The sequence below is a fragment of the Sander lucioperca genome, chromosome 7 (assembly GCF_008315115.2).
Source record: "Sander lucioperca isolate FBNREF2018 chromosome 7, SLUC_FBN_1.2, whole genome shotgun sequence".
Taxonomy (NCBI): Eukaryota; Metazoa; Chordata; class Actinopteri; order Perciformes; family Percidae; genus Sander; species Sander lucioperca.
Genome location: NC_050179.1, coordinates 11,444,473 through 11,462,742, shown reverse-complemented (window position 1 = coordinate 11,462,742; position 18,270 = coordinate 11,444,473). Strand labels below are relative to the sequence as shown.

At 40.5% G+C, this 18,270-nt stretch overlaps 3 protein-coding genes across 9 annotated transcripts; 1 reads left to right on the top strand and 2 right to left on the bottom strand.

The window, feature by feature from the left end:
- The first annotated feature begins 2,428 nt into the window (after positions 1–2,428).
- Positions 2,429–9,599, top strand: man2c1 (mannosidase, alpha, class 2C, member 1). Of its 2 annotated transcripts, XM_031283501.2 has the most exons (26): positions 2,429–2,632; positions 2,957–3,082; positions 3,175–3,298; positions 3,387–3,457; positions 3,546–3,723; positions 3,811–4,000; positions 4,386–4,492; positions 4,583–4,693; positions 4,828–4,920; positions 5,035–5,151; positions 5,237–5,332; positions 5,430–5,575; positions 5,903–6,026; positions 6,474–6,595; positions 6,679–6,764; positions 6,850–6,996; positions 7,084–7,163; positions 7,256–7,350; positions 7,451–7,555; positions 7,669–7,825; positions 7,964–8,107; positions 8,455–8,564; positions 8,670–8,749; positions 8,828–8,970; positions 9,057–9,160; positions 9,263–9,599. In XM_031283501.2, the coding sequence occupies exons 1-26, from the start codon at positions 2,532–2,534 to the stop codon at positions 9,372–9,374; spliced, it is 3,069 nt and encodes a 1,022-aa protein (XP_031139361.1). In that variant the 5' UTR covers positions 2,429–2,531; the 3' UTR covers positions 9,375–9,599. The 2 variants fall into 2 exon arrangements, with proteins under 2 accessions (XP_031139361.1, XP_031139360.1); XM_031283500.2 differs by having other exon boundaries at positions 6,850–7,163.
- Positions 9,544–13,595, bottom strand: neil1 (nei-like DNA glycosylase 1). Of its 6 annotated transcripts, XM_031283506.2 has the most exons (11): positions 13,227–13,593; positions 12,727–12,756; positions 12,133–12,592; positions 11,931–12,050; positions 10,777–10,885; positions 10,577–10,670; positions 10,351–10,472; positions 10,236–10,263; positions 10,071–10,144; positions 9,781–9,985; positions 9,544–9,671 (listed from the first exon to the last, which is right to left on the bottom strand). In XM_031283506.2, exons 3-11 carry the CDS (start codon positions 12,585–12,587, stop codon positions 9,625–9,627), a joined length of 1,254 nt encoding a protein of 417 aa, XP_031139366.1. In that variant the 5' UTR covers positions 12,588–12,592; positions 12,727–12,756; positions 13,227–13,593; the 3' UTR covers positions 9,544–9,624. The 6 variants fall into 6 exon arrangements, with proteins under 6 accessions (XP_031139366.1, XP_031139368.1, XP_031139367.1 ...); XM_031283508.2 differs by lacking the exon at positions 12,727–12,756 and having other exon boundaries at positions 10,777–10,855; positions 12,133–12,608; positions 13,227–13,595; XM_031283507.2 differs by lacking the exon at positions 12,727–12,756 and having other exon boundaries at positions 13,215–13,593.
- A 342-nt stretch (positions 13,596–13,937) lies between these two features.
- On the bottom strand, positions 13,938–17,567 carry commd4 (COMM domain containing 4). Its single transcript, XM_031283510.2, has 8 exons — positions 17,479–17,567; positions 17,097–17,168; positions 16,936–17,001; positions 16,807–16,846; positions 16,158–16,277; positions 14,406–14,486; positions 14,108–14,284; positions 13,938–13,993 (listed from the first exon to the last, which is right to left on the bottom strand). The coding sequence occupies exons 1-8, from the start codon at positions 17,479–17,481 to the stop codon at positions 13,953–13,955; spliced, it is 600 nt and encodes a 199-aa protein (XP_031139370.1). The 5' UTR covers positions 17,482–17,567; the 3' UTR covers positions 13,938–13,952.
- Positions 17,568–18,270: the final 703 nt, after the last annotated feature.

Here is an 18,270-nt window from a genome sequence, read left to right as displayed (position 1 = left end):
AGGCCTTTCTTTTTCATCATCATCATCATCATCAGACAGAATTCACAACTGTTGGGATTTTAATGCTGAAATGGCCAAATATCTTACAAATTATGTTCAATACATCTTTAGACAATATGAAGACATCATACATTTCAACAACTCCTGCTTTCACAAATACATCTGGGGAAAAGAAAAATGTCTTTGAGATAAAATATGTAAATTAGAGGCACTCCAGAGGTAAAATGTGCTTTGAAGCTGTCTCCTCATCAGTGGATATCACTTCTCCTCTTTCATTTATTTATGCTAATGATGCAACATCCGCTTTTGGAGGCTTAGTGAGTCTCATCACCGATGGCTCGGTGGAAGGCTTTCTCCATTAAACAGTGTCATATGTTCCTTTAAATGATCCATCACTTTCTTCCAGCTTCCAAATGATTTACTGCATAGGTTTCTTCACACCAACAAAAGCATCAGCAGCAATTCTCTGTTTGTACATGGCTTACCTCTTGCTCACATATATCAAGGAACTAAATAACAAACATCTTGACAGAAAAAGAAAACTTAGATAAAAGAAATTTACAGCCTAAAGGAGAATACTTCATATAAGAAGTCAAAATAGCATGTATTTCGAGATATAATCAAATTCTGAATGCATTTCGGTTCTTTTATTCCTTAGAGCTAGTGCTGAACAGGACAAACGCAAAGGTGCTGGATACAACTTTGGAGAGAGAGACGAGTACGGCTCAACAGTATAGCCCATCGTTGTGGACCTCGCTTCAACAGGACCATGAGACCATTGTCCCTTTGCATCACTCATTCTGTATTCATGTCCCATGGGTCAGTTGTGGAAGCATGACAGCTTTAAGTAGATCACATGATAAAGTTTGCATGCAGCTCTGGGGTTTTGGAAGCACTGTTTTTTCCTCAAGCCACAGTCGGACTTCCTTTGCTGTGTTGCGGCAGCCAGAACATGGTAGGTAGGCCTCCGTTGCTGTTTTATGCTGTATGACTATTTCCTTAGAGCAAGAGAAACCACTGTCCTCTCTAATCCCCCTATTATTTATCTGACATGATGTGGTGAGTTTCTTAGGGAGAGCTCCACGCACACGCTTCCAGGCAAATACAGTAAGGCCAGAGTTGAACTGCTGAGAATCTCAGGTCAAGTCTGACCGTGGCACCCGTTCCCTTGGGCTGTCCTGGCGTGGTGGAAAGCCCAACCACAGTCCAAACAATAGGGGGATAGGAGTCGACAGACATCCTTGATGGTAGGGTGGCCTAAGTGGGATGGGCTATACCAAATTTCTTCCACCAACCCTGTACTTAGAGCTGCTCTATGGATTTTATGATAAAAGGGCGCTTGGCTCCGTACAAACACACAAACACACAGCTCCTTCCCCCAGAATAATGCTGAGAAAAAAAGAAAGGCTTTTGTGTTTTCAGGCTGCACGTGGGCTGACCCCTAACCCCTGCCCGCCTGTCTGATCACAAGACTCCTGAGAGCCTCTCAGTTAGAATGCAGCCTGTACAGTGAATCATGGGATGGCTAGGGAGTTATTGCATCATCATGTCATTCTCACAGGGTTCCCTTGGCCATTGTATCATCTCTTGTGAGTTTATTATATTAATGCATTTCTTAGGGATCATTCTTGATTCTAGAGTTTATGTTCAGTGTACAGTATTTGCATGTGTATGATGACGTAGAAGGTGACTCATTTACTATAAGACCAGACCTTAGATACCTCGTACTGATTAAACAAGCTATGTGGAAAAAATGAGGAAATGGTAAAGAGAAGCACAGGGTGATTGTTTCTCGACAATAAAGTGTTACGGCAGTGCACAGCATCCTAATGACATTTATCACTCCTCCAGCAGAAGTTTATTTTGCCCGTTCAATGCTGCTTGTGGCCTCATTACACTGTCGATATCCTGTTGCCATATCTCAAAAACAATGTACTACACCATGTGTTAACCTGTAGTTGTTAAGTACATTTTATTTGTGCCATAATGTTCTTCAGTTGTTACTTTGTGTATCATAAGTAAATAACTAATGTTTCAGAATAAAAAATAAAAATATTTATTAAGTAAACAGTAATTTTCGTTGCATTTTATAATTCTCAATGGCAAGTCTCAAATCCAGCAGGTTACTTGAAGCAGCGCCATCTGTGAGCTACAGTCATATTTAACCTATTGATGTTTTTCGACGTTGAATAGCTGTTCACAAAACCCCAAAATAAATAGGTCTGTTTTACACGATTTGACCAATCTTACATGTTAAAAGTAAAAATATGCCCACTGGTGACACTTTGCACAGTTCACGTGTCCTTCCTGACCCCTGAGAGTCAAAAAATGTCACCTTGTTGCCACCATATTATTGCAGTCTATGGTTGCCAGTTGTTGAACATGACCGCCATCTAGTGGCTGCTTGCATTAGGTACAATAACAATAAGTTTTACTTCCGGGTCTTCTGGCAGATTTCTTCTGTCTTCCGTGTGATTTGAGTGCACGCTATTGTCTGCAAATCTGCAGGTGTTTTTCATGTTGTTTTCGTGATGTATCACCAGCCTGTGCTGAAGAACAGGCGCACTCTCCTCGAGAGAGCAGAGAAATTCATCTCTGATATTTATTTTACAGACTGCAACCTGAGAGGACGGTAGGCTTCTTTCATACAGCTGAACTGACTTTGACTAAAATGAAGTCAAGTACAGGAGACCAAACATGTTTTTGATTTCTACAGAGGATTGTTTAATATCACATATCCTATTTGTAAATGCGCATTATGCTGCTCACAGTGTTTCTTTGTAGATCAGCTTCAACAGTCTGCAACAGGCTATGAGAATACAACTGTTCATCACTGTAATATTTACAGGGAGTAGTTAAGTTGTCTTAAATAGTACTGAGCTCATCATACGTAATGCCCTTTGTGATTTTGGGCTATATAAATAATTTAGACTTTTTGAATGATTTTTCTCTGCAGACTCTATGGAGACTCTTGCCCACTGGAGTCCCTGGCCTCCTTCTTGTCCTCTAAACGGATCACTTTTACAGAAGCTTCCAAGCAGACCTTTGCACCTTATAAAGTGGCTGATACCTTTGGACCCACGTAAGTAATATTGAAAAATCATTATCACCCTCAGTCAGATCTTTTTATTCCCTCTAAACGTGGCAATAACCCAAGCTTTGTGCTTGTTGAAGGTGGTGGACTTGCTGGTTTAAAGTGAACCTGAAAATCCCTGACTCCTGGAGAGGGAAAGAGGTTCATCTTCTGTGGGAAAGCGATGGAGAATCGATGGTTTGGAGAGATGAACAGCCAGTTCAGGTAATGTAGCAGGAGTTTGATTTAAGTCAGGTTACATTAAAGTGCCAAAACAGAAGACTAGATTTCATAGTGACATGTGGATTTGTAGGGCCTGACTAAAGAGGGTGAAAAGACAAGTTACATCCTGTCTGACTGTCTGAAAGATGAGGAGCCACACAGGTCAGTTAACCAAACAGTACATAGTTTATTGCTGCTTCTGTAACCAACCTGGTTCACTGAAATGTTCATATTTTCTCTTGTTCTTTAGTGTCACCCTTTATGTAGAGGTGGCCTGTAATGGGCTTTTTGGAGCTGGTCAAGGGTCCATGATTGCATCCCCAGATTCAAACAGGAAGTTTTCTGTACAGAAGGCTGAGCTGGTGGTATTTAACCGCGATGTTCGGGAGCTGCTGACTGATTTTGAGATGCTGATTGACATCGTAAAGGTGAAGTCACACAAGTCAGTACATGTTTGTTCATTACTTTACTTTAGTTGAAGTTTAATGACAGTAAACCTTTCTCTTCCTTCACAGGAACTCGGAGAGGGAGAGCAACGAGGCTACCAGGCACTCTTCACTGTCAATGAGATGGTGAACCTCTGCGACCCCTCTGATCCCAGCTCTTTCTCCAAAGCTCACAGTCTGGCTCACACTTTCTTCAGCCAGCGGAACGGAGACAGCCAGCACACTGCTCATGCGATGGGTCACTGCCACATAGACTCAGGTCTCAGTTTGATGTCTAAAATGTGTCCCTCTGAGTACGGAAAACTGAGTAGAGAAACTGGCGTTGAATGTCTGGTCAGATTTGTAGTTTTGTTCTCTAATTAGTGATCAGATATTTACTGACTTAAATCATAATTTTAACAATATTTGACTATTTTATGTAGGCACAATTCTTCTCTGACTGCTTGCGTTTAGCTTCTTTTGTTAGAAGTGACAAGGGGTTTTGTGGAAAATTCTGTATCTGTAGTGGCAAAACAATATTAAAAAAACATACTAAAAATGATACTCTGCCCTATTTTTGAAGTAGAAACTAATAACAAATGTGCATGACATCTTCCAATATTTTTGTCAAATGAGTTAATATATCTGAATTTCTGTATCTGCAGCTTGGCTGTGGCCATACGAAGAGACCATTCGCAAATGTGGCCGAAGCTGGGTGACAGTGATCCGTTTAATGGAGAAGAACCCAGAGTTTGTTTTTACTTGCTCTCAGGTGATTCCCCTCTAACAGTTTTGTATAAGCCTTAAAGGTTCTACAAATATGAGCGGCCTCAATTTTGAGCTTGTTTTGCTTCTTGTCCAGGCCCAGCAGTTCCAGTGGGTAAAGAGCTGGTACCCAGGACTCTTCTCCCAGATTCAGCATTACGTTAAGAAAGGCCAGTTCATTCCAGTTGGAGGAACATGGGTGGAAATGGTAAACCTGCAAATCAATCATATTTAATGTATCTTGTGAATTTAAATGTATTATTGAAGCTGCTGCCTCTCAGCACTTTTTTACGAACATGATATCCTAAGTTAAGATGAACTAATTACATGTTTGCCTGTCAGGATGGTAATCTGCCTTCAGGTGAGTCCATGGTCCGGCAGTTCCTGGAAGGCCAGCGCTTCTTTAACCGCGAATTTGGAATCCATTGCAAAGAGGTAGGAATTCATTAAAAATGTTTACATAAACTGAGTTGACCTCCGTATGTAATGTCTGCTACATTTGTGGCCTCTTTTTCATCACATATGAATAATATAAGGATCTCTTTCTAGTTCTGGCTTCCAGATACGTTTGGCTACTCTGCCCAACTTCCTCAAATAATGCAGGGCTCTGGCATTTCCAATTTCTTGACACAGAAGCTCAGTTGGAACTTGGTCAACACTTTTCCTGTAAGTAGGTACTGGGCGCAGATTTAAAAATAACAAAAAACTAAACTTTTGGATTGTTAAGTTTTGATTTATCGTCTTTCTTAAGCACAACACATTTTTCTGGGAAGGCCTGGATGGCTCCAAGGTTTTAACCCACTTCCCACCAGGAAATTCCTATGAAATGAAGGGCAAGGTTGAAGACGTGAGTTTGGTTTATGGTACACATAACATGTTGAGTCTGTGCAGAGAGTTTTTACAATCCTCACAAAGCTTACATCCTGGTTTTTCTCTGCCCACAGCTTGTGAAGTCAGTGAAGAATAACAAAGATAAAGGCAGAGCTAACCACAGTGCAGTGTTGTTTGGTTTTGGTGATGGTGGCGGTGGACCCACACAGCTGATGCTAGACAGACTGAACCGGGTCCAGGACACAGATGGACTTCCCAAGTCAGTTCCTGTCCCACACTTAAACTCAGCACTCGTCAGTTACAAAAACCAAGCTCTTCAACACATCCCATGAGTAAATTAGTCATGAGTTATATATTTGATTTTCCTGCACTAGTGGATTGCTGTAACAGGGTGGGCCTGCACGTAGGCAGTAGACTCCTCCAAGCTTGTTAAATGCAGAAGGATATGAGTGTTTTCTACTGATGTCATTATGATGTGGTTCTACAATACTAGTCAATACAATGATGTTTTAGTCAGAATGAATAACAAAGGTGTAACCAGAGTTGCATTGGTCATTCCCATGTCCAATTCTTGTGTGTTTCTCAGGGTCCAGACATCCAGTCCCGACAAGCTTTTCTCTCACCTTCAGGCTGACTCAGATCTGCTCTGTACTTGGACCGGAGAGCTCTTCCTTGAGCTGCACAACGGCACCTACACCACACAGGCTCAGGTAGAATAAAAACCTTACCTAAAAAAGTCCTCACTATAAGAGGAAATTAAACTTTTTCAATAAAAAAAGTAATTTCACTTAAAAAAAATCCAAGCACACAACTAGTCCAGAAAAAAAAAACCAAGAACAGTAGCATTATAAAACTTTAGGATATATAAACAAATGTGGTGCAGCTTTAACACTCAGGTAGACTGTAGGGGAAATAGTAAAGATTATTTACATGCAGGATTTACTTGGATTGTTATATCTTACTAATCATACTAATAGATACACATGCATATATGCAGGGGGGGCGGCATACTTACCTGTAACACCTTACAACAAAATACAGACCCACACAACACCACAAAAAAAGCACAAATAAGAGGAAAGGTGTAAAACAATAAGACAATGTTTGTACTGTATGATAAAGTGCAGTTATTATCAGGTTTGCTTTATTGTTTCCAGATTAAACGAGGGAACCGGCAGTGTGAGACTCTGCTTCATGACATTGAGATAGCCAGCAGCTTGGCGCTATGTCAGGATAGGACTTTTCAATATCCTGTGGAAAAACTGCAGGAGCTCTGGAGGTCCGGATACATCTTTTAAAAGTTTGATGATGAATAAAGATGTGGTCTCTGTTGTTACAGTATGAAAATGGCTTCCCTTTCAGGCTGCTTCTTCTAAACCAATTCCATGATGTGATTCCTGGTAGCTGTATAGAGATGGTTGTGGAGGATGCACTTAGGTATTATGAAGGTACGGTTCTCAGTAGCTGTCCATTAAAACCACAGCCATATCGATGTGTTGTTTTACAAATAAAAAGAACATTGCACTGTTTTAGATATCCGCAGTGATGGTGCTGCACTGCTGCATGGTGCCTGTCGTGCCCTGGGGTCAAAAGGCAACTCCACTGGCGTGTTCAACTCTCTGCCATGGGAGCGCCATGAAGTCATCCAGATTCAAGATGGCGCTGGTAAACCTGATCTGGGTATGTTGGATATTTACAATACTTATGTTGTTGCCTTCCAAACTACAACTGCATATCTGATGCTCTGTGGTATTTGTTGTACTGCAGCTTTAGTAAGAGTTCCCAGCATCGGTTTTTCCCCTGTCAGAGACACACAGCCTGTGGTTCCAGTCTCTGTCACTCTACAAGTATGTTATATATATATATAGAGAGAGAGAGAGAGAGAGCATTTCATTCTAGGTTGTAATTTAATTTGGCTAACCGAGACGTGTAATTACAGGCCAACGGCACTGTCCTCATGGACAACGGGATGTTACAGACTGTCATAAACAAAGATGGCACTTTGGCGTCGCTGTGTTTGATCAATGCCAACAGGTACCGTAGGACCACATGTGGCCATATTTTCTTCTACTGAATATATACTGAATTCATTTTCTTTACTGAAACATCTGTCTCACCACTTGGTTGGTATCAGAGAAGCCATTTCGGACAGCTGTCATGGGAACCAGTTCCTTATGTTCGATGATGTTCCTCTGTACTGGGATGCTTGGGATGTAATGGACTACCATCTGCAGACAAGGTGCCAGTCATTACCGTTTCATGTATCTTTTGCCACCTAGCTACAGATGACAGTATTTGCAGGTATTGTAGATATGAATAACAAGAACCTAACTGTAGGATTGCCCATTATAGGAAGCCGGTTCTGGAGGTGGTGCAGCCTCTTCGTGTGGTGTCCTCAGGTGGGCTCCGAGGCAGTGTCAGCTTCACCCTCAGGATCAGTGATAAGAGCACTATCACACAGGAGATTGTCATGGACGCCATGTCTCCTTACATCAAATTCAACACAGAGGTACTTTATAACTATATATAATAACAATAATAATTAATAATACAATATGATATCTGGAGGGATCTTGAGAACCACTGATGTAATAGACAAATTCTTCAAAACCCAAGAAATGCCAAATGTTTCATCCTCCATTTTCAGGTGAAGTGGGCAGAGTCACACAAGTTTCTTAAGGTGGAATTCCCTGTGCGAGTACACAGCCCCAATGCTACATATGAGATCCAGTTTGGCCATCTGCAGAGACCCACACACAGAAACACTTCATGGGACTGGGCCAGATTTGAGGTACAACGCTGTACAAGTAGACTAATATTCAGCTTAACATACTGTATGATAGCCTTTTTTACAATACACTATTTTGACAGCGATGCCTAGTGTCCTGTTTTGGCCCTGCACACCTAAACTGTAGGACAACGGTTAGTCTTCCAGCATAAGTTGCCATAGTAACTGAGCTTGAACTATGTTTAATTTGCTTTATGGAACCGAATCCACTTATGAGTCAGACTAATCAAATTAAGCCTGGCTTATTTGGTAAACTCGCTTTATGGGTGTCAGTGATGCTGTCATAAAAATAATGCTGTTGAAATGCGTTGTATTGTCTTTGCTGTTTTTCATCATGGCTTCTTTCTCAGGTTTGGGGTCACAAATGGGCCGATTTGTCGGAGCACAACTTTGGGGTTGCACTGCTGAATGACTGCAAATACGGCTATTCAGTCCACAAGAACACTATGACGCTGTCCCTGTGAGGTTTCCCACAGTTCACATACAACAATTCTATAAACAGTACAATTAAGCTTCACCGGATTTAAACAATACTTGCATCTAACATTAGATGTCTTTGTCTTAGATTGAGAGCACCTAAGGCACCAGATGTCAACGCTGACATGGGGACTCATCATTTCACCTATGCAATCATGCCACACACAGGTAGGATTAAATCATTCTCATCAAACCTTAAAATTCTGACTGTGGAACTTGTAACATGTTTTCTGTTTTGTAATATAGGATCCTTCCAAGATGCCTCCGTCATCCAGTGTGCATACAACCTCAACTTCCCTTTGAGGTCATTCCAGTGCACTCCCGACACTGAGCCCTGGAGTGCCTTCTCCATCAGCACCGCAGCAGTCATCCTTGAGACCATTAAACAGGTATCCCATCAAATGCTAAACTTGACCTAGCTTGACTTAATCCACTCAGCCTTCTAATGGCTGTTTACTCTATTTACCATTAACAGGCTGAGGAAAGGAAGAGGGCACTTGTAGTCCGACTCTACGAGGCCCATGGGAGCAGCGTGACTGCAACTCTCTGCACCACCCTTCCGGTCAGGGAAGCCTGGCAGTGAGTATTTCTATTTTTGTAGTGTTGCCTGCTGCATGGCATCTTTTATGTTGGATTGTCTTAAGAACAAAACTCTCCCCCCGCCCCCCCTCTCCCTTTCAGTTGTGATCTCCTGGAAAGACATGACGCTGCCCGGCCAGCCCACATTACATCAGAAGGAATTACTTTGAACTTCAGCCCCTTTCAAATTGTGTCACTTCTCCTCATCTTGTAAAAGATGCAGCAATTTACCAAACATCAGGGTCGTCACAACACTTTGGTCCTAAGGGTAGAAACTCTATATCATCTGGTACTGCAGTTTATTAGGAGACTTCAAAGTAGACTTTGCTACGTAATTAGCTAATTTTTTTGAGCTAGTCAAAAATAATGTGCATTACTGTGCATCAATTTTGTAGAAACATGTTTTATTTAAACATATTAAATAGTATAAAAACAGTCCTAAATGGTCTGCCTCCCTTTTCTTTTTATTTACTGTTCTGTCTGGTCACTCTCCCGCGCCGCCTCTGTGGACCTGCAACAAGGACGATTATGAGATTAAAATTCTGTTTCATTTTCTTTCAAATACTCCCCCAGTAGGAAAAAAAAACGTTTTTCATTTTGAGAGAATATCATGAGCACACCTGCAGTTGGCTCTGCACTGCTGCTCTTCCTCTTACGTGCAGTTGATCTCTTTTCATGTTGAGGTTCAGTTACTTCTCTGGACTTTACAGCCTTTCTTCTCTTGGTTCCGGCTTCCTTCGGACATCCTTTCTTTTCTTTCTTTGGGATTTTAGTCACACTTTCCTGTTTCTTCTTTGATGTACTTTCTGAGCGTTTGCTGGCCACCTAATGAAATCAAACTTGTGTTAAGAGTTGTATCTGTAGAATTCATCACTTCTCAACCAAAAAATAAAAGTGACTGATTTGTGACCTTTTTCTTGTCTGTGTAATAATCATGGCCATCTTCTTTCTTTGCTCTCTTTTTTGCCTTGGGTGACTTTGAATCTATTGAGTGAAAAAAAGACGGCTCAGTTTATGCATTGACTATTCTCAGTTACATTTCGGCTTAAGTTCTCAGTTTCGTGTATTCAAATACCTTTAGGAGCCATGGGGCCGGGATCTCCCTGAAATTGGAACGGTAGGCATAAGAATCAATGATATATAATATTCTGTGCCAGAGATTAAAATATGGGATTTTCCTATTAACTCACTTTAAACCACATAGTTCTGCCATTGTGGTCCCCGATAGATTTCATTCCATCCACGCAGTAACACTGCAGCCATGCCTTAAAGTCAGAGTAGTCTGTTTTCTGGGGGTCGTAGCCCTTTCCACCTAAGACACAAAACGTGTCAGAAACAGTAGGCATTTCGCAGGAAAATCTAATTGTATATTTAAGGCTTTCACTCAAAGCTCACAGCAAACACGTGATAACCAACCTAAGTTCACCACCTCTAGAGGAACTGTATGACACAGTCTGAGCAGGTCGCCCGTCTCCCCTTTCACCCGTTTCTGTTTAGCACCGTCTGAGGTCTTGTGCACAGATAAAAAGAAAGGCACTGACTGTTAGAAAACATAAAACAGTCATTGTTGAGCATCTGATGATCTGAAAAATGTGAGTCTCTCTGGGTTCTTTCACCTTTGTGTCTGTGGTCTCATTTTTTACAGGCTTCTCGTTTTCACATAAATCTTCTGACTCAAGGCCTTCCAGTACGGTCCTGGCGGGCACAAAGGGTGGGATGTTCAACCTAAAAAAGATAAACTACTTTAGACCCATTCTTTTGTAAAAAAAAACAAAAAAAAACAGAAAGGCTACTTTGTTTTCAAAGTGTGTGTATCACTTTCCCACCCCGCTGGACGCAAGAAACCAAGAAGTGAAAGAAAGCCATTCTTTTCATATCTGGAGGAAAACAGACCTTGAGACTTTTGTACCAGAACCTCACAGGAAAGACTTAACAGAGAAAACTTTATAAGAAATGTATAGTCTGACCTTGATTTGTATTGAACAAGCACTAAAACAAAGCTACTACCTGTTGCCTTCTTGGCAATCGTTTTGTTTATTTTAAAACGGTATAGGCCTACTGTTAGTCAAGGTCTGTCAGTACCAGGCTTTCTGCCCCATGCACGTGCCTGCTTTCTCTTACTTTTTGTTCTTTGTAGCCACTAGTTACATCTAGCAAAGTACTACAGATGCAAACTAGCCATATGAGAACATTTACAGAAATATTGGTTGTCTCCCTGTAAATTAGTAAATACTATAATAATTAGGGATGCACTGATCCAACTTTTTCTCTCCACATACTGATTCTGATACCTCAACTCAGGTTATCGGTCAATAACATTGATGTAGCAACTAGAGGAAACACTGAATTTAATAATGACTGATTAAGAAGTTGTATTTTATTTAATACTTCGATAATTTATAAAAGTATTTTCTAAACAAAAAACAAATATTCACTGGTTCCAGTTTTTCAAATGTTAAGATTTGCTGCTTTTCTTTGTCATATTTTATTATAAACTGAATATTTTGTGGGTTGTTTGTCAGACAAAATAAGTAATTTGAGGATGACGTTTTCAGCCATGGGGAATTAAAGTTTCCTCTCTGACTTTTTATAGACAAACAATTCATTCAAAAGAAATCCTTCATATTCCAGAACAATTGTTAGTCACAGGCCTATATTTAAAGTGGATTGTCATGTCTAAAATCTGATCCACTTAAGTTCAGTATCAGTGCATCCCTACACATAACTGTACAGTGTGTCATCTGAATGGTTCATGTTGTTCATTCATCACCTGAATAGGATTTCAGCCCTTAGGTAATTCCCGATACCGTTGAAGTACTTCTGATTGAGCAGAACTTCACAGATGGGCTTGTCAAAGGCACGGTCAGACAGGTGCGACACAACCTTCTCCCTGCAAAGTTATTAACTGGTCAGTGTGACAGTGATCATTTGGTTGAGCAGGTGACTCAAGTGACACTCTAATCATTACAAACCTGAAGCTTTTGTACTCAAACATTATGCAGGGCCCTCTGTCAGACTGCCAAGTCCCATTGGGCTGCCAGCTGCCAAACCTACGTGCATCCACAAAGCTCAGCACTCTGCAGGGCGTCTCTTTGGAATAAAAACGCAGATGGGCATGTTTGGGCAGCTCATCCTCTGTGGTGAAGCGGAAATAGCCCGACATCCCAAAGCGAATGACTATGTCCATGGGCTGGTCTGCTTGTCCTGCCTTCACTCTCTCTTTTGGATCATCACTCTTCATGGGCGTCAGCGTGAGCTTCACTTCCTTCCCTCTAGAAGTGGCAGTGATGCGATAGGCCTCACAGGTGAAGGGCACATCAGGATTCTTGCTGACTTCAGATTTTCTGACCGGTCCAGTAAACACCACTCCTGCGCACATTTTGTTCACGTAAAGGCTGGCCAGGTGGAGCTCTGGTCCCTCGGGCATTTTGTTGGAACAAAAGCTGTTCTACTGAGAACAAAAGGGGCTAAGCAAAGATTACATCACAAAATTAACATTAAGAGTGCACACATCGTGTGTGTGTGTGTGTGTGTGTGTGTGTGTGTGTGTGTGTGTGTGTGTGTGTGTGTGTAGCAACCTGGGAAAAGTCTGCATTCTACAATTAAACACTTTTGAGAAGCTTATTCCAGTATTTGAACACGTTTACATTCGACTACTTTTAGACCAATGAAATAATATAAATGCTCCAACTTTTTTCCCTCAGAATTTTATTCCTGAGTGTGGAGACCGTTTTGAAACAGCATATAGGCCTTGTAAGGAAAATAAAATGTATCAAAAGTGCAATTGAATAGTTTACTGAATGAATATAATATGAAATCTAAAAAATTCAACAACAAAAAACCACATTGTTTTTTGTTAACCAGAGTGGTGGGGTGTGCGTGGGGGGGGAGGGGATTTGTGACATCAATGCCTTGACTTTACAATTGCACACATCCTGCCACAGACCACACAACTATTTAACATGTCGCCTACACATCATGCCTGTCCAGAGTGTATTTTGTTCAACTGCCATGGACGCTCTGAAAAGGTAAAAGTAGGCGTTTTGAGGGGCTTGTATCAACTTACCAAAACCAGGAAATAGACCACGCCGTTGATTCAACTTGTCACTTTAACAGACTCAAACTGCAGTCACACAACCTGCGGAGTTTGTCGGGATACTCTCATAACATGCTTGTTACCAAACACTTCGTATATCGTCAGGGTGGGCCATTCTTCAATCCGAAAACGTCGCGAGACCTCGATGCTTTTCACGCTCGTTATTTATAATCAGATATTTCTCATGTTTCTCATCTAAATGGATGCTTCTGTCATGTTTTCTAAATAGTCACTGTAAACAGTGAACAATTTAACTGAGCTTTTCTAGGAAACGCAACATACAAGCACAACAGGAGCAAAAGCCCAGCCCCTATGCATGTTGGGATACGTAGGCGTGGTGGAAACTAGCAAGGATACAAATATATCCGTGTTTCACATTTTATTGTAATTTTGTATTAACTTTAGAAAGTAAAACACACATTATGAACATAATTCAAATAAAAATGTGAATCAATATACAATATTTTACAAAAATGGTCCATTCAGTATTCTTGTTCAGTCTGGAAATATTTCTACCAATTATTACTAATGTGGTAGAAAAATACTACTAAATATCAGTCACTACAAATAAGGACTAAGTCATTCACATGACCTTTGAGATGACTAAATATTAAAAAAAATTGTTCTGTACAAGATGTAAGTCTGGCTCTTTTGGTAGCCTGATCAGCATAATTTCTTTTCGGCTCGTGATCATCCTCATTGTAGTGCATTCATCCTGGTCTGGGCTTGTTTGAGCTCTGTAGAAACACACAGAGGAAATAATCATCACAACATAATCACGGCTAATAAAGCTGCTTGAAATGGAAGAACTTTGAGAAAAGAACTGCAATTTGACAGGATCTAGAACTAACCTGCAAGCAAGATTCTGAACTTGTCAGCGGAAACAGAAACAACAGTCGTCTCTGTGGAACCTGACTCTGCTCCTTGTGTCTGCAGTTTAAGCTGAATTATCGGTTCATTCACTTCCCTCAGCTCACTGGAGCTCAGAGTGTAGTCAATGCGCCATGACGCAGCCTCCAGTCTGCCCACTGCAATTCATTACAGGGCAGAATTGATGGAACCTCTCAGTCAGCAACCTCAGGACAGCGCTCATCATCAGTTATTTTTATCTTCCTCTTTGAAAAGGACAAGATAGACAGAAATACTTACATCTCAGGCTTGTCTCTCTTAGTTTGCCTTGCAGCGCCGAGTGCTTGTCTTCATATGATTTGCAGAGCCCCGTTGTGTGTTCTAAAGCAATGGATGTGTTTGTGTGTAATTAATAGTAAAGTCAAGATTTATTTTAAGTGCATACTCATATAAAAGTGTTTTAACACACTATAGAGGGTTTTCACCGACGTCACGTTCTGGGCGGTAACCTGGAGATATTGGAGGCACTCGGTGTAAACAACTGAATGGAGTAATGGAGTATTGTGCACTTTGGATACTTTAATACTTTATGTCTAAACAACACAAAAGCTCATCAAAACACATCCAAGATGCAAAAGCATGGAAGGACTTGGACCACAAAAAAAGGCGTGATATTTTGAGAAATTACAGTTTACTGGCGGTGCAGATCCCTACAAGTTGGCTCCCTCTTCTTGGATCCATGGCGACCCGGTGATTCTTCCTTCAGTTGCCCCGATATAGTCAACTACCTGGTTTTCTCGCCGAGCCCATACACAGCGGAAGACCTTAAATCCTACAAAAGTTTGGAGGCCTATAACCAGATGGTGTGTGGATGGGTGAGGGAGACACAGTACCAAGTCATTAACGACCGTTGTGTTGTGAAGGCCAAAGTAAGTAATGCAATAACGTCTTTAATCAACCTAACCTTAACTGTATGATATCATTGCGATACTCAAGGTGTAGTCAAGTGACTATTTTTTTTTTCTTCATTTCAAAGACCGAACAAGACAGATTTTTCCCTCGTAGATCCTGGTTGAGCTTTGCCAACCACAAGCGCCTCCTTTCCTCTGATAACTTCTGGCATTCCTCTCCCTGGTTTTTAATAACTTTTGGAAGTCGATAATATTCCAAATGTTTTTCTCGGTCTGACCTATTAGTACAAACTAAAACACGGCAATAATTAACCATTTTCCTTGACGCCATTCGGGATCTACTTCAGTGCCTGTGCTTTGTTGTGATGCGGAGTACCTCCAATATGGCGACTTCTGGTCTGATGACGCGTCATGAAAACCCTCTATTAGCAGAAATACTGTGACGGCAAATTAATACAGAAGTAACAGATCAAAAAGAGAAAAGAAGTAATAGCCATAAAGAACTTGAAAAATAGTCAACCTCTATCAAATAAAGTTGGTTTAAAAAAACGGAATCTTAAACTGGCAGAGTCGACTGCGATGGTTTTATACTGTCAATGCACCAAAGTCACAATGCATTACCCCACCCACCCCACTAAGCATTGTTCATTGTGCATGGACGGTGTCACCTTCAAGTGCCTTCTGATTGTTTTTTTGTCATAATTTAGTTACACAATAGACAGTTATGCAATGCAGTGAGCTCCAATAATAACACAATAGACTGTGATTTGGGACCTGTATGTTTCTAGGAGAAGGACAATTGTTTGTGCACTATGAATTTTTAAATTTAGATTTTTCCATACTTGGACTCATATTCTGAGCACAGTTTAATATTTAAGTGTGCAAATCTTACTAATATATAAGTATAAGTCTGTATTCAGAGGCCCTTGACTGTCAAGGAGCCATGGGTATGTGTCCCTGGTAGTTAAGAACTAAGAAATTTGTCAGATGTTTCTCCACCTTTGCTCTGCTTAAACAACCAGCCTGGCCTTACTCTTGGCAGAAATTAAAACATGGAAAGATGTCTGTGCATGTGTGACTACAGAGTATACAACATCATTATCATTTTTATACCAAACATGGGGAAGCCCAGTGGACAAACCTTTAGGCAGACCGAGCTGCTGCAGCTCACTGGACAGAGATTCACTGTCAACATCATGCTTCGCTGCACTGGAGAAAATGAAGCTGAGCACTGCCACACTAGCTTTGATGTCTCCGCTCTCTGCAAGATGGATTGATGTCATGAATGCATGTCTTAACATTGAATGCAATGCAATTCGGACTGTGTTATAGGCATGTGTGTAAAGTGTATAAGTGAGATTTAAGTGCAGTACCAGCAGTAGCGAAATATAATTAAGTAGCCTACATTTACTCAAGTACTCTACTTGTGATATTGTTTGCAGTACTGGTACTTTACTTGAGTTTTTAATGCTGCCTTATACTACTATGTCACTACATTTCAAAGGCAAATACTCTGCATTACTTTCTACTCCACTACATTTGACAGCTTCAGTTACTAGTTAGATTAAGATTTTACACACACAACATATGAGCTTAAAGCATGATGCACTTTTATAGATTTAACTATCCAAGCATTGTTTAAGGTCAGTTTACACATATTCTACTAATACTTCTGTAATTTTAATTAAGACACGTTTTCTATTGCAGGCCCTTTTTTTGTAATATATTTCTAAACTGTGGTGTTGCTACTTTAACTTTTGTAAACTATCTGCAGTATGTGGGAGACTTACCAAACTTTGCATCTGCAGTTAGCTTTGTAACCTTGTCATACTAAGATAAAAGGGAAGAAAGTTCTGATTAGTGTGAGTGAATTGTGAATATCCCGTAAGTGATTATGTGGAAAGTGTTAGAACTCTTACATCAATGCCATCCCCGAGCAAATCCTTCAGCACTTGAGCACAGAGGAGTTTCATTTTGACACTTGACTGTTACATTAGTGGGGCAGAAAAACACAAGTATTCGTATAAAAACACTATAAACTGACACTGAAAACTCTTTATTTACCTATATAATTACTCACAAGCTTCGCTAATGTGCTGATTTCGGCAAGTACCCAGTCTGGACAGTCCAAATCTCCACAGAAACGGAATCGCTACAACAGACAAGACATCACATACTGTTTACTGCACTGTTACAAAAGTCAGCCCTTCAACAAACTGTAACGCTAGCATATACATTAGCTAACGTTATCCATCATTAAACCATGGATGTATTACAAACGCTACCAACTAGCTTAGCCTGCTAGCTATCTAAAAGCCGGACTAAACCCGATAGTGTTAAGGTAAATAATAACCTAAGACACGTATAAATCATGCAACTAAAATGTCCTTTAAACAAACTGGCTTCTAACAGTTTAAATAAGCAAACTACTGTGAAATAATACGATTATTAAACGTGTTTACCATGGCTGTCAGTCAGCTGACCAGCTACACACGAAAGAACTGAACAGGAAATACTTCTTCTTCTGCTTCTTCTTTTTTTGTATGGCGGTTGGCAACCATCTTTTTGGAGCATTACCGCCACCATCTGGACTGGAGTGTGGATCAAGAGGTCAACCTACACTTTCTTAAATTCTTTTTACTAACCCAGTTATCTTCAAAAAAGAAAACAAAAAACGAAAACAAATTTCACCAGATCCTCTTAGCAGTATATCCTGTAAATTTTATGTCATCTGGTTTTCACCAAGTTGTGAAATCAATCTTTGTCTGGCTTTATGGTATTTAGGACAGTAGGCCTACTTAATCACATGCTCTATGGTCTCTTGACTATTACAATATTCACAAATTCCATCAACATGCTTTTTCATTATAAACAATGTTCCATTTAATCCTGTTTGTCCTAGCCTCATTCTGGACACCACATCTTCTTCTTGCTTACTTCTATAGGCTATGTATTCCTGTTCTTCCCCACTTTTCCATAATATTGGGAGAATTGCTTATAAATATACATGATTTGGAATTTATTCTATGTTTCAGAAGTCCACGACAGAAAATGATCCCCAATAAAACTGTAAAACATGACAAGGTAACCAACAGTGGAAGGTTGAAGAATTGGAATATCTTGGAGTCTGTGCTGATGTTATAGCCTATGTATTTGAGGGGGGGGGGAATATTGTGCGCAATGGGAAAGGAAATATCAGTCAACGTGGAACTGTTTTATATATATCAGATGAGTCAGTAGATCCAGTAAACATA

Bases quoted from the DNA above. Each gene is read 5' to 3' on its own strand.
- man2c1 (XM_031283500.2), top strand. From the start codon at position 2,532: ATGTATCACCAGCCTGTGCTGAAGAACAGGCGCACTCTCCTCGAGAGA. The intron at 4,001-4,385 runs GTCTCAGTTTGA...CTGTATCTGCAG, and splicing joins TCACTGCCACATAGACTCAG to CTTGGCTGTGGCCATACGAA. The intron at 7,164-7,255 runs GTATGTTATATA...GTGTAATTACAG, and splicing joins CAGTCTCTGTCACTCTACAA to GCCAACGGCACTGTCCTCAT.
- neil1 (XM_031283507.2), bottom strand. From the start codon at position 12,587: ATGCCCGAGGGACCAGAGCTCCACCTGGCCAGCCTTTACGTGAACAAA. The intron at 12,051-12,132 runs GTTTGTAATGAT...ATAACTTTGCAG, and splicing joins TTTGAGTACAAAAGCTTCAG to GGAGAAGGTTGTGTCGCACC. The intron at 10,264-10,350 runs GTGAGTTAATAG...TTCCAATTTCAG, and splicing joins GCAGAACTATGTGGTTTAAA to GGAGATCCCGGCCCCATGGC.
- commd4 (XM_031283510.2), bottom strand. The intron at 16,847-16,935 runs GTAAGAGTTCTA...CTTTTATCTTAG, and splicing joins TGCTCGGGGATGGCATTGAT to TATGACAAGGTTACAAAGCT. The intron at 13,994-14,107 runs GTTAGTTCTAGA...GTGTTTCTACAG, and splicing joins GTTCAGAATCTTGCTTGCAG to AGCTCAAACAAGCCCAGACC.